This window comes from Solanum lycopersicum, chromosome 7 (genome assembly GCF_036512215.1).
Source record: "Solanum lycopersicum chromosome 7, SLM_r2.1".
NCBI lineage: Eukaryota > Viridiplantae > Streptophyta > Magnoliopsida > Solanales > Solanaceae > Solanum > Solanum lycopersicum.
In genome coordinates this window covers 68754942-68768614 of record NC_090806.1, presented here as the reverse complement: position 1 = coordinate 68768614, position 13673 = coordinate 68754942, and the positions used below count along the sequence as shown (strand labels likewise).

Sequence of the window (13673 nt, the reverse complement as noted above, 5' to 3'; positions counted from 1 at the left end):
ATAAATAAAAAATATCGCTAAAAATAATAATTATTTATTAAAGACATTCATTTCAAGTAATTTTTCCATATTAAATATCCGTAACAGTAATGTTTTTGAGAGCAAAAATTTGAGAAATACTAATTAATCCTGCACATTAATATGTCAAGCATGTTCCTATAATCTTCCCAATTGATACATTTCATTATTTCATTGTTTAGTTTCTTTTGTTGATCATATATATTTCTCCATATCTTAATACTCCTAACATTAATCATTCATCAAAAATATAAATTACATTTTATACATCTTTATTTGCCCCTTTCATAATTGATTTCCTCAAGGTACATCACAAATATTTGGTGGTATCTTTGGAATTTTAACTTCTAAGAATTTGTGATCACCATTGCTCATTAGTGCCTCTGTTTTCTTCCAGTCTGCATTTTCAGGCAGCTCGATCCTCCGAACACAGCCGTGTTCCCACCAGTTCCCCACTCTCCAGTCCTTCGTCCCCGTCTCGACTTTCAGCCTAAATTGCCCACTTACCTCTAAAACTTTTCCATCCTCAACGGAGACACAAATGATACCTTTACCAACACCTGTTGCAACAAATGTCAATAATGTTAATCGAGTTAATATTGCAAAATCAGGGGCGGATCTACGTGTAAAAAAAGGGTTCAATTGAATGAACGTAAATTTATAATAAGAGTATATATTTTTTATCTTTATTTTTATATAGCTGAGAGTAATGAATTCAGTTAAATACATTTAAATTCATCAAATGAATGAAAATCTGAACCAATCCTACCCGAAGCTCTACCGCTGCTTATGGCCCGCCAAAAGAACTACCAAATGGGCAATTCAACAGCCTACATCTCTAGTATGTAGGGTGCTAACTACTAGAAGCACCCTATATAAGTTTTACTTGTATTAATATTGATCTTTTTAAAAATATTGTCAGATATAGGATTTTTTAAAATTTTAACGCTATTGTTCCACTAAATGACATTCAAGTAAAGTCGGGGCTCATAAAATTCAGAATTTATAAAATTTAAATTTTAAATTCGTTCGTACATTAAAAAAAAGGCCAAGTATATAAACAAATTTATAAACTTGTTGGGTTTTTTCTCAAATACTTTAACTAGGCTATTTTCCTATTAAATTATTGAATCACCCATAATTTTGTTCCTTTTAAACACCGTTGATCGATGTGGATCAGATTTTGTTAGGGGTATTGGTAGATATGCATATGTTGTTCTAGAACTCATTAGACCAATTGATAGTGAAATTGTTCGAGAATAATTGTATTTACTCGAAATCATTTGAACACATTAGAAAACAAATGAGACTAACAAACAATTTGTCTTCATTTCTTCAATCAAAATTATTACAATACAAACACAGTTGAATACATTTACAATAGGAAAAATAATCAAAATCAGTTAGCAGTGTTTTAAAGGAATAAAATATGAGTAGTTTATGATTCAATAGAAAAATGGCGTAGGTAAAATATCTAAAGAAAAAAAACCTAACAAGAAATCTGTTTATGAGTTTGACCTAAAAAAACGAACACAAACTCAAGTAAATAAGTAAATCTCTTTACTCACCTGGAATTTCTGTTTTCAACACATAATCTGTCTCAGTTTGAATCCAATCAACTTTGTAATGATTATTATTGGAACTTTTTGCATTGGATAATAACACATCTGAATCAAATTCCCATAGTGGAAATGCATCAGAAGGATCAAAAAATTTGCCAAACAAAAGTGGACTAAAAAATGAACCTTCACACAAAGCTTTATGTGTTATAAAATTCCCTTTGTTCATGAATTTCACAAAAACATCTTCTTTTAATGGAACACACCATTTTTTTGGGTTTGATTCTTCAAATTGAACTTCAAGTTGTTTGCTCATTGAATTAAATTTCAAAGATGAAAAAAATGGTGGATGAGAATTTGTGACATGAATTTCTCTTATACTAATTCTAGTGGTACAAATAATCAAAGAAAGAGAACAAATTCTTATGGAATATTTGAAAAAATGTGCTGTAAAGATAAGAGAATATATTTCTTTTCTAGATTTTTTCCCTAGAAAAAAGTATGAGAAATTACTTGTGGAACACCAAAAACAAATCGACGGTTGTCGTTGAATTGAGAGTTAGGCCGGAGTCAGGTAGGATCGGAGGGGTTTAGAGTGGAAAATTATACCGTTGAATTCTTTGGGGTTCTTCCTCATTTTACCGCAACCAACTATCTTTCGTATTTTAAATTTTTAGTGAAAATTCTGATACAAATACTTACGATAACCAATAGTCATATAAGACATTAGTTTAATTCAAAATAAGTTTATCTTTAGAATTATAACCACGCATTCTATATGATAATAGATAATTTCATATATTATTTTGATAAAATGTAATTCTAGTAATGAAGAGGTGTGTGAAAGGAATACTTAAAAGTGCATTATCTGCTATTAATGATGATTAGTGTCACCAATTGTTTCTTTCTTTTTTTTTTTTTTTTTTTTTGATATTTCTTTCATTTGTGGAATCCAATTGCTTTTACCAAATGGCATTATTTCTGCATATCCACTAAAGTCAAAAAAAATAAAAATAAAAACACTTTTATAAACTACTCTTAATTTTCAAATAAATTAACCTAATGTAACAACACAATTATCTTAAATCTTAGTGATAATATTATTCGTTTTGGCCAAAGCCGATACGACTTCTTTTCTTATATTTATGATATCTTTCATGTGTTTTGTTACTTCAAACATTTTACTTATATATGTGTAATATTCTTAAAATACATTAAATAATTTTAACTTGCATAATAGTATTATTAAAAAATTTAATTTTTTAATAATATTTAATATTGTTTAAAGTAAAAGAAAAATCAATATATTGATCCACTCATCGTAGTAGAGTTGAAGAAATTTACGACTTGTTTTTTTTGTATACCAAAACACATCTATCATGTTTGTGTGGATGTGGATTTGGCCAATGTGTCACAATTGAGTAATAAAAACCTTAGGTATATGTTATTTTAGTGAGATACATAAATATAAATATGCTTCTTTAACTTAGCGATTCTCGTTATTATTTCTTTCGTTTTGAATTGATTGAATTGTTGAAGTATTTCACATCCTTTAAGAAAATAAGATTATGACATAAATGTGCATAACTTTCTATTTTTACCCTTATTAATTAGTGTCAAAATTTATGATTAAAATAACTAAACATTAATTAAGTAACTAATTTCGATATTAACTAATGAAGGGTTAAATTGGACAAACATTCTAAAATTAGTCTTGAAAATTGAATAATTAAGTTAATTTGAAAAATAAAATGTCTCAACAATTGAATCAATTTGAAATGGATGAAGTAATATTTTTACCGTCAAATTTTTAATATGCACAAATAAACACTTGAATCGTTTGGTAGTGTATATAAGAATAATAGTAAATAGAGTGTATTAGTAATGCATGTAAAATTATATATAGATTATTTTTATGCATTTATTTGATTTGGTGCATTAAAAATAGCATTCGCTGCACAAAAAAATAAAATAATTACAACAACACCCTCCCCATTAAAGGGCAAAAGATGTAAAAAAAAGTTGAGGGGCAATTGAGTTTTAACTATGCTAATGCCCGCATCAAAATTAGGGGTGTCAATTGGGCGAGATAACTCAAATTATGGTGGGTCATAATGGATTTAGACAACGATTGAGTCAAGATCCAACCCAACCCAAATTTGCTCGAGTCAAAACATATTGGGTCAAAATGAGTTAGGAAATGAGTTATTTAATGGGACCCGACCTAACCCAAACCAAACTAATTGCTACAAAACTTAATTATTGTATTTGTTCTTTATAATATTTAGTAATTAGCACCTAATAAAATTCTTATTTTACGCTATTATATCTATATATCATATCAAGTTTTTTTTTTTTTAAAAAAAGTTAACGAGATTTCTCATGGCCCAATTAAAATTACATATCAACTTAATTTTTAATCGATTGAGGTGAGCTAATAACTAGAGAAGTCAATAATTTGTCCAAACTTAAATGAGTTGGACAGGTTGAACCGATTGAATTGATTTTGCACCCTTAATTCGAACCACTACATTACTTACCTAAAAATCTGTATAATTAGTAATACACAATACAACATATCAATAGTTATACATAGGAAAAGAATATCAAACAAAGTATTATAATATATGCATTATATTTTTAATACACTTAATTCAAACGATCCTTAAATTTAAAATTTGAATAAGTAAATATATATATTTTAGGTGACATAATGCATATAAGACGCCAATAAAATATCGTATAACATAATGATGAGATGAAATAAAAATGAACCAGCGTTGAGATGCCATGCATGCATCTCTTGAGCGCCATTTTCGGTTTCTATTGTATGGAAAATTCAAAGAAATGGATTAAACAAAAATTATGTAGAATTACAGAGAGCAACAAAAATGCCAGAAACGATTGGTAGATTTTGCTAGTTATCCATATACACACAAATTCACTTTTCTGCTCAAAAGAAATTATTTCGGGTCAATTTCATGCCCCTCCTTGACCCGCACCCAATCCTTGTATGATTATTTGTATTTGAGCATTTTTTTTTTGCTCGATCTCGTTGCATACAAAAACCTCAACTGATTTTTGATTTTTTCTGGGTGCGGGGCCTAGGTTTTGATTTTTGAATGACATTGTAGATTGTGATTCATTGATTTTACAATATTTTGGGAGGTGGGTTTGATTTATCTAGTTTTTTATTCGATTATTGCGGAAAAAAGAGTTTCTTTTTTCTTTTTTTCGATTTATGGTGTTTGATGTTACTGTAACTAAGTTTTTTTGCATGAATTTGGAGGTGGGTTTGAAAGATTTGTTGTAAGTAAGGCATTTGGAAGTGGAAATTTTGGTTTTTTTTGAAGAGTTGGAAGGTTAAATGCAGAATTTTTTTTTGATGTTTTTTTGTGCCCTTTGTGGATTTGAGGCATAAAGGGGGTTTGTGGGGTTTATGTAATGAAAAAGATTTTCTACTTCTTTGATGCTGATTCAAGGGCAAATGGGTGTGAGAGGAGTAGTAGTTCATTTCTTTGTGTTCTTCTTTATGCTTTTGGTAGCAGTACTTGGAAGCAAGAAGGACTCAGATCTCATCAACTCTCCTCAGATTAATAGGGACATGGTACCACACTTTTCGATATTCTTTTTCAAATGTTTGTTTGAAGAATTTTGAGTTACTTAATTGAACATTACTTGCGAATATGTAGTTGTAGGGGTTTGTGATAAAGGGAAGTATATGTTTCCTAATCGCCATATGATCAGTTTCTTTTGTTGTGGAATGATTTTATGCTGTTGTGGAGTTAGTGTCGATTAATCAGAGAAACAACTCTTTGTTGGTGCTTGAACAACCTATTGCTTGATCTTGTTTCTGGATAGACCAAGTGTCGTTTGTGCTGTTCTTTTGGGCCTGAATATTTACGCACTAATTGATAACTTCAATACCAAAGCAGAAACATTTAGCGCAAAGTGCCATAACGATAAATAATTCATGTCCACCCTATGATTTATAATTGAGAAAGAGAACCCCAAGTAAATGTTGAAAATATAATCAAATAATAAAAGTGTGCGCTTAAACTGTTGGATAAGATGGTCACACACTTCAACATGATATTAGAGTAGGCAAAGGTATTGAAGGTACTGAGATTGAAATCAAAAAGAATTTCCACGTGCTTGGCCCATGAAAAAAAAATCAGGCCCGCACATGAGAGGCATGTTGAAAATATAATCAAATAGTAAAAGTGCGGTCTCTCTAACAACTTAATCTTTTAGATGAGCCTGAAGTCTGAACAGTTCCATATCACTCTAGCCTTTTCAATTACGTTTTTTCACGGCTTGCATCTAGTCTGAACTCCACTGTGACTCTCGTAAAATTATTTATTGTGAGATGTTAATACTAATTTGATATGAACTTGTTTGAGAATGAGCATTTATGAGAAAGTTTGATAAAATCTTCTCTTGCAGGCTGAGCTATTGTGGTTGAACTGTAGGATAGAGTTAACACGAGCTAATAAACCAGTTGAAGATCTCGAGTATTATGTCGCGGAGGAAGTTTTAAGTGTGAGAGACAAAGTCCTCCTAAAAAGTAGCTCAGAAAAACATGAGCCTAACGGTGACTTGCATCCGCTGGTTAAGCAAGCTCTTCTAGGTTGTTTGAGGGAAAAAAATCTCTTGTTTCTTATATGTGGAGAGGAGAAGGGCTCGCCAAATTGGTATGCCAGGTGTGTAGAGTTTCTCTCCTCCTTGCACAGAGCTCCTAAACGACGCATATTGAAAGCAGCACCTAATCCTCCTCCTGCCTCTCCTAAGTCAAAGCCAGCTAAATCACAAGACTCAAAAAAGAAATCCTCAGCTAAAGACAGTAAGAAAGCAAACACGGTTGGAGTTCCAATTATAGCCGCTGCTGCCGCAATATCCCTTCTCATAGCACTTCTATGCATATGCTGTTGTTGTAAGTGCTGTAGGAGATCCAAAAAGGGTTTGAATGATGAGAGACCTCTTCTTAGCTTAAGCTCGAGTGACTATTCATCACATAAGTCATCTGCTTTAGGATCTTCATTCAATAATGCTGGAAATCATTCATTCACTAATGCTGGAAATCATTCATTCAATAACAATCCCAATGATGATTCTAAAATTGAGATTCGAAGGACGGGACCAGCTGGAATGCCTCCACTGAAACCTCCCCCTGGTAGGGCGGTTCATTCTGAAGCCCCTTCCCCACCTGCACCTCCGCCTCCTGCAAAGCCAACAACTCCTGCACCTGCTGCACCACCTCCACCACCAGGAAAGCCTTCATCTGTTGGCCCAAGTCCTCCTAAAGCTGGCCCTCCTCCACCACCACCTATGAAGTCTGGTCCTCGAGCACCACCTCGGCCACCTTCCATGGGCTTGAAGCCACCTCGAACATCACCTCTTGGACCAAATGCATCCGCAAGTGCTTCAGCTGAGGGAGATGATACTGATCCCAAAACTAAGCTTAAGCCTTTCTTCTGGGATAAGGTTCAAGCCAACACTGACCAATCAATGGTTTGGCATCAGGTCAAGGCAGGATCTTTCCAGTAAGTCCATCATTTCTTGCTTTATGCAGCTTTAAATCATTTTAATTTAGGAAGGAGTTCAATAGACACTGAATATCCTTTGACAGGTTCGATGAAGAGCAGATAGAGACTCTATTTGGATTTGCCTCTGCTGAAAAAAAGAAGAATGGGTCAAAGAAAGACTCCTCCCAAGATCCTTCCAATCTATATATTCAAATCATTGACCAGAAGAAGGCCCAAAATTTGTCTATTCTTCTTAAAGCGTTGAACGTTACAACTGAAGAAGTTTGTGATGCACTGAAAGAAGGTGATCATCTGCACATTCACCTTTCAAGTGTTTTAAGTTTTTGGGCAATATTTCTGTTGTTGTTCTTGCTGGTTATCTTGTTATTCAAGGAAATAATTGTGCTTTACTGGTTGTCAATTTTCCATCTCCTTCCTGCCAATCGTTGAAATTTTTTGAATGTCCTAAAAGATTTAGTTGTAGCTGTACTCTATGCTTCTGTGGTGAACTATTTACACCTTCATTCCACGAGCCAATCTTAGCTCTCGGCAGTAGGTGCAGAAACAACCAGGTATATAGACCGCACCCACTCTGAACCTATTGAGGGTAAATCTTGTATCGACCGCTGCTTCATGTTGATCTTTAAAGATTTACTTGTTTTTGTATTCTATTTGTCCGTTCTGAAATTGGTCTTGGAAGTTGTTCCAGATGCCTGATTAAAGTGGATCATGCTTCCTTATTACATTAGTTTATGCTCTGTTATACTGCCTCTTAAACTAGAATGTCTTAATTCACTACTGCAGAGATAACTGGAAAAAATATTCTAAATGAAATCATCACATTAATAATTGATATGAAAGTGTATCAAATGTGAAACTGAAATAGTTGAAACATTTTCTCATTAGTAGTTTAGAATGTAACTTGTCTTAGTTTATTAGATTATTGTTGCGGAAGCCAAATATATAGAGAGTGATGGAATCACAACTGCTATATCTAAATGTAGCTAATAACTAGTAAATGAGACAACAATAAAAAGAACGCCAGGAATTAACAAGGTTCGGCTAACTTTTGTTTTCTTTTGCCTAGTACTCGGACACAACCAACCAATATTTATTTCACTCCAAAAGAGTACAAGTGAAGTACTACAAGAGAGAAAGAAGAACAAATGCCTTAGGAGATGAGAAGGCAAGTGAGAGGTGTATTACAAATGAATTAGGAGCTACCTATTTATAAGAGTGAATTCTTCCTATCGATGTCATCCATGACATCACAATATGTCAAAATGTCAAGATTTACCTTGTGAAATCAATTTATGGTTCACCTAAATTTCACCTACACAAGGTGCTATCTCTACCAATGAAGAATTATCCTCCTAACTACCATATCTTCTCATTAATCCATTTTTGGATCTTGTCAAATTTAACAATTATATCATCAAGGAGGGAACTTACTCGAACGTAGGTAAGTTACTTCTGAAGGAAGGAGTGCTAGTATTGGTTGAGTTTGGCTTCTCTCTTGTTTTCCCCACATAAGTGCTCTTTGCTTTATTAACTTGGCTAGAAGTATGATTGCCTTTTCACCTGAAGTCTATGAAATGCTCGACTTCTGATGACTCTCTTCGGAAGTAAAGTTATGAAATGCATTCATGTGAAACTATATCTAGACTGATGTATTTGTGCATTTTATTTGTCCTTGAGACACCCTTTAACCTTTTTCTGCACGTACATGTTCTTTAGGAGCAGCTTCACTACTGTAGTATGCAGTATTTATCTGCAATGTCACATTTTTCTCGAGACTTTTGCTGAGAGCCTTACCTTGCAATGGTTACATTTCTAAATTTGATGTCAGAATAAATAAGAAGTAGCAGTTTCGCTTAGGGTAACCTGATCACAATGCTAATACTGTCAACATATGGTTGCTATTTCAATTGGTAAAGCGTTAATGTACTTGTATGTTAATTAGAGTGATATTTCTTGGAAAATGGGCTGTCGTGTGTTCTTAGACTTTGCAGCTACCAAAGCGTGACTAATGGTTTAATTTACTCAGGAAATGAGCTTCCTGCTGAACTCATTCAAACTTTGATAAAGATGGCACCAACTGCTGAGGAAGAACTGAAGCTGAGGGTCTACAATGGGGAACTTTCTCGGCTTGGGCAGGCAGAGAGGTTCCTGAAAGCTTTGGTTGAGGTTCCATTTGCATTCAAAAGGCTAGAGACATTGCTTTTCATGTGCACTCTTCAGGATGAGGCGTCAATGATCAAAGAATCATTCGCCACCTTGGAGGTGAGATCGTAAAGAGTGAAAATCTTCTAACTTGTTTGTGGTTTTCATATTGGAAAAAATACTCCGGAATTTGTGCTTCCGATATTAATCTAAATGGACTTCATGCATGAGCACTAGGCAGAAGCTTCTATTTTTGTGGCATCCAAATTCCTTTGACATTGGTGTTTCATGCATGCTTTTTTGTTGTCCAGGCTGCTAGCATAGAACTACGGAATAGCAGGCTGTTTCTCAAGCTCCTTGAGGCTGTTTTAAAAACTGGCAATCGGATGAACGATGGAACTTTTCGTGGTGGTGCACAAGCATTTAAGCTTGACACGCTTCTGAAATTATCAGATGTAAAAGGAATAGACGGGAAAACTACATTGTTACATTTTGTTGTTCAGGAGATAATCCGCTCAGAAGGTATACGAGCTGCTCGTGCTGCTAGGGATCAACGGAGCTTGTCTAGCATCAAGTCTGATGATCTACTCGAGGATTTGCCTCAAGATCAAGAAGATCAGTATCGAAATACCGGTTTACAAGTTGTCTCCGGTTTGAGTAGCGATCTTGGAAATGTGAAGAAAGCTGCAATTCTGGACGCAGATAACTTAACAGGCATAGTGTCCAAACTTGGCCATTCACTTATAAAAGCACGTGAGTTCCTGAATTCGGAGATGAAGCATGTAGATGAGGAAGATGGGTTTCACCAGACCATGAAGAACTTTGTGCAGAATGCTGAGGGTGATGTCATGTCATTACTTGAGGAAGAAAAGCGAATAATGGCTCTGGTTAAGAGCACAGGTGATTATTTCCATGGAAATGCTAAGAGGGATGAAGGTTTGCGATTATTTGTGATCGTTAGAGATTTTCTAGTTATTTTGGATAAGGTATGCAGAGAGGTAAAAAATGCTCCAAGAAAGATAAATAGCACACCAAGGAGAGAGAATGTAACTCTTACAACTTCAGAATCCACCCTTTCACAGCGACCTGATCAATCCGTCCCATCACCACGACCTGATCAATCCATCCCTTCACCACGACCTGATCAATCCGTCCCTTCACCGCGACCTGATCAATCCGTCCCTTCAGCACGACCTGATCAAGCCATCCCTTCAGCACTACCCCATCAAGCCATCCCTTCAGCACGACCTGATCAGCGTCAGAAGCTTTTCCCGGCTATTGCAGACAGGCGAATTGATGATTTTAGTTCAGACGATGACAGTCCTTAAAAACATTTTTCTCACCAAGTACAAGGTACCTAGCTCTTACTTATTTGTTTGTTTACCTTTGATTTCACCTGCTATAGTAAAAATGTTGAGTAACTTGTTTGTTTTCATGTTATGTTTTGCTTAGGGATGTGACTTCTGAGTAGAACAACACAAGCAAGCAAGTTGGGGTCGGGTATATGGATCCTCACTGTCCATGCATGTATTGGTTCCATTTATGGTCGAAGAAAATGGGATAGAATATTCTTTCATTTTAGAAGCCAGGCATGGTAGAACCCGGAAGAGATTGACTCGTTGCTAACTTGAGGGGAGCAGAGACCTGACAAACGCTACGGTTTCAGAGATGATCTGCTACATGCATGGTTGTGCATCACTTGTACTTAAAAAGTAGTTGCTAGGATCATTCTTTTTGTTCTTGTAATTATTTCTTGTCCATTTTGCTGATAATTCTTTGTTCGAATGGAAGTAGTCCTATGCAGTGTTGTTATCAAGAAAGAAAACGTAGATGGTTTGTTACAACATCACACAGAATTGTTTGTTAAATTAATTATATACTAATTAATAATTAGAAACAAATATATGAACAAAAAATTAAGCTAAAATAAAATATCAAAGACTCTCATCTAAAAATTAGTCAAAAAAGAATACTTGATCTTTGAGATTGTGGATTTGAAAAACTTGCAACTGGGCTTCACATTGTCGATTTGCTTGGGAACTCAACAATCCTAGGCTGGACAGGCCGTTTGATATAGTAAATTTTAACTTGTCTATGCAATTATGGGGTGATCAGAAGAAATTTTATGATGGCTAATAGCGAAAAGTGTGATGCAGTTTAAGATAATGTAGATATTTTGATCCATTAATTGTGTCATTTCTTGTTTGTTACCAACAAAGTTCAAAAAACTTTTATGGGTTTAATGTATTTGGATTTGTTGAAATATAAATGTAATGTTTGGTTGCAAAGACAAAAGGTTCATATTTTTTCTTATACTTTATAAAGTTGATTTTTGGAATATTATAGATTATTCTAGTATAGTTTCTACAATAGTCTAGTGTGGTTAACTTTAAGAAATATCTAGATATTCTAGCGTAACAGTTTCTCGCTCGAATCATATTTGCCATGACCCTTTTTAATTATCCAGTAGTTGGAACACACGTTCCTTTATTTTATTTTGGATGTATAAAATCTGGTTCATACATTCATCTATATGCTTCCCTTAACATTCTTCAGAGATGGCAAAAAAAATTCACATAACACAACATATCAGGTTTTTATCTCTATTATTAATGATAAAATAGAAACCTCCTTGTAGAAGAGTCATCTCGATTGGAATTTGAGATTCTGGTAGCATCATTTTACACTCTGATTGAATAGCCTCATCATCATCATATAAACACAAGAATATTGTGATCTGATGGGTTTAAGGATTTAGTTGGTAAAGTGATGAATAGAAGGGTTTAACTGACAAACGGAGCCAAATACAAGGGTCATTCCGCTAGGAAAAAATAAAACTACTAACTATGATTTTATGAGTAAATAGGGAAGTTAGTGAAATAAAGGGAATGAGTTATTTTTTTTTGTTCAAATGAGGGAATTAGTTGCTATGGGTAAATCTAGAAAAGATATATCCTACAAATATAATCGAAAAGTATCACTCAATTTAGTGTATGAAATCTAGGAAAAGTCGTCTCCTTATTCTCACTTCACTTCCCTTTCAATGCATCATCTAAAATTAATTATGTGTTTTCTCCAACATTTCAAACACGATGTAGTTACATCCGGTTCAAACAGCCTAGACGGATAGTAGTACCTCAAATCAGAATCAATAGATCGACTAAGTTCTGGGCTTGAAGGCGAATGAGAATCCATTTAGGTTAAGTCTCGATCATATCCAAACTGCATTGCTATCTGATTTGGTCGATAGGGCTCTTGACAATCTAAACCAACAAGCTCATACGCCCGCAAGCATCAAACAAAAGACTACATTCTTTGTTTTGTTTGGGATTTAAACCATTATGGAAAAAAAATATTAGTCTCCATTGATCGTCATTTTACAAAAGTCAATACATGCATGTCATTTATAGTCATTTTACTTCATTAATTTCACGTAATAATATTGTTTATGTCAACTATTCATTCGTTAATTATATATATAAGAGATAATGTAATACAATTTCATATGTGAATTATTTTTGGACTTTACAAGAACTACGACGCCAAGCTAAGCTATATGGATCTTCATTCACCATATTGCTCCATTTAAGAAGAGAATCAGATGAAAACTTTGATGATTTTGCAGAAGAAATTGATAGAAGAAGAATACAAGCTTTACAATTTATTTGGGAAAAGACTCTCGAATTTTCAGACTAGGCTTATTTATGTCATCCGTTAAAATATTGGCTCATTTATGCCGTTATCGTTAAAAAAAGGCTCATTCATGTCATTATTTGTTAACAGTGATTTTGCAAAACCATTTTTGACACGTGGCCCTCATTCAAACTGATATAATAAATCGTACCAGTTTTTACCATAGGTTCTAAGAAGTAGCTTTCTTTGGACGAACAAATGAATATGCTATTTTTGTTTAATTGATTTTCTTTCCACTTATGTTTGATATTTCATTTCTTCAACAACTTATATAATTTGTTCAACGATGTATACGATTCAACTCAAATTTCAAGGTTTTCTTATTTAACAAGCTTTACACATTACATACTAAAATGAATTTACACTATTAAGTTATTGAGAAAACTTAAAAAGTAAAACACTAATTTTAAGTGGAAGTTAAAAACCGTTATTTAATAGATAATCTTTTCAATAATTAATTTTATTATATATATAGCGGAGCTTAATCTTCTTCAATCACTTCATATTCGAAAAAAGAAAGTGTAAAATCTCTACTCATTTTTTTCTCTCTGCAAAAAATTTTTAAAAAAATGTTACCTGCAATTGGACGTACTGATGAAGAAGAAGAAGGGCAAAATGGAAATCGAAATTCAGAACAGAGAGAAACAGAGGAAGCTGGAGGGAATCAATTAGGAGAAACAGATGAAGATCGCAATGACGATTATGAAGAAGAAGA

General features: G+C 33.8%; 2 protein-coding genes across 2 annotated transcripts; one reads left to right on the top strand and one right to left on the bottom strand.

The window, feature by feature from the left end:
* Positions 1-50: 50 nt before the first annotated feature.
* LOC101260554 (21.7 kDa class VI heat shock protein) lies at positions 51-2050 on the bottom strand. The gene is made up of 2 exons (XM_004244113.5): positions 1587-2050; positions 51-578 (listed from the first exon to the last, which is right to left on the bottom strand). The coding sequence occupies exons 1-2, from the start codon at positions 1891-1893 to the stop codon at positions 319-321; spliced, it is 567 nt and encodes a 188-aa protein (XP_004244161.1). The 5' UTR covers positions 1894-2050; the 3' UTR covers positions 51-318.
* Positions 2051-4326: 2276 nt separating this feature from the next.
* Positions 4327-11109, top strand: LOC101260841 (formin-like protein 5). Its single transcript, XM_004244114.5, has 6 exons — positions 4327-5184; positions 6024-7120; positions 7207-7406; positions 9150-9385; positions 9577-10618; positions 10718-11109. The coding sequence occupies exons 1-5, from the start codon at positions 5047-5049 to the stop codon at positions 10591-10593; spliced, it is 2688 nt and encodes an 895-aa protein (XP_004244162.1). The 5' UTR covers positions 4327-5046; the 3' UTR covers positions 10594-10618; positions 10718-11109.
* The last annotated feature ends 2564 nt before the right edge of the window (positions 11110-13673 follow it).

Excerpts from the sequence above, each read along its gene's own strand:
- LOC101260841 (XM_004244114.5), top strand. The coding sequence starts at position 5,047 with ATGCTGATTCAAGGGCAAATGGGTGTGAGAGGAGTAGTAGTTCATTTC. Across the intron at positions 7,121-7,206 it reads GTCAAGGCAGGATCTTTCCA|GTTCGATGAAGAGCAGATAG; the intron begins GTAAGTCCATCA and ends ATCCTTTGACAG. Across the intron at positions 7,407-9,149 it reads TTGTGATGCACTGAAAGAAG|GAAATGAGCTTCCTGCTGAA; the intron begins GTGATCATCTGC and ends TAATTTACTCAG.
- LOC101260554 (XM_004244113.5), bottom strand. The coding sequence starts at position 1,893 with ATGAGCAAACAACTTGAAGTTCAATTTGAAGAATCAAACCCAAAAAAA. Across the intron at positions 579-1,586 it reads GTTGAAAACAGAAATTCCAG|GTGTTGGTAAAGGTATCATT; the intron begins GTGAGTAAAGAG and ends TTGTTGCAACAG.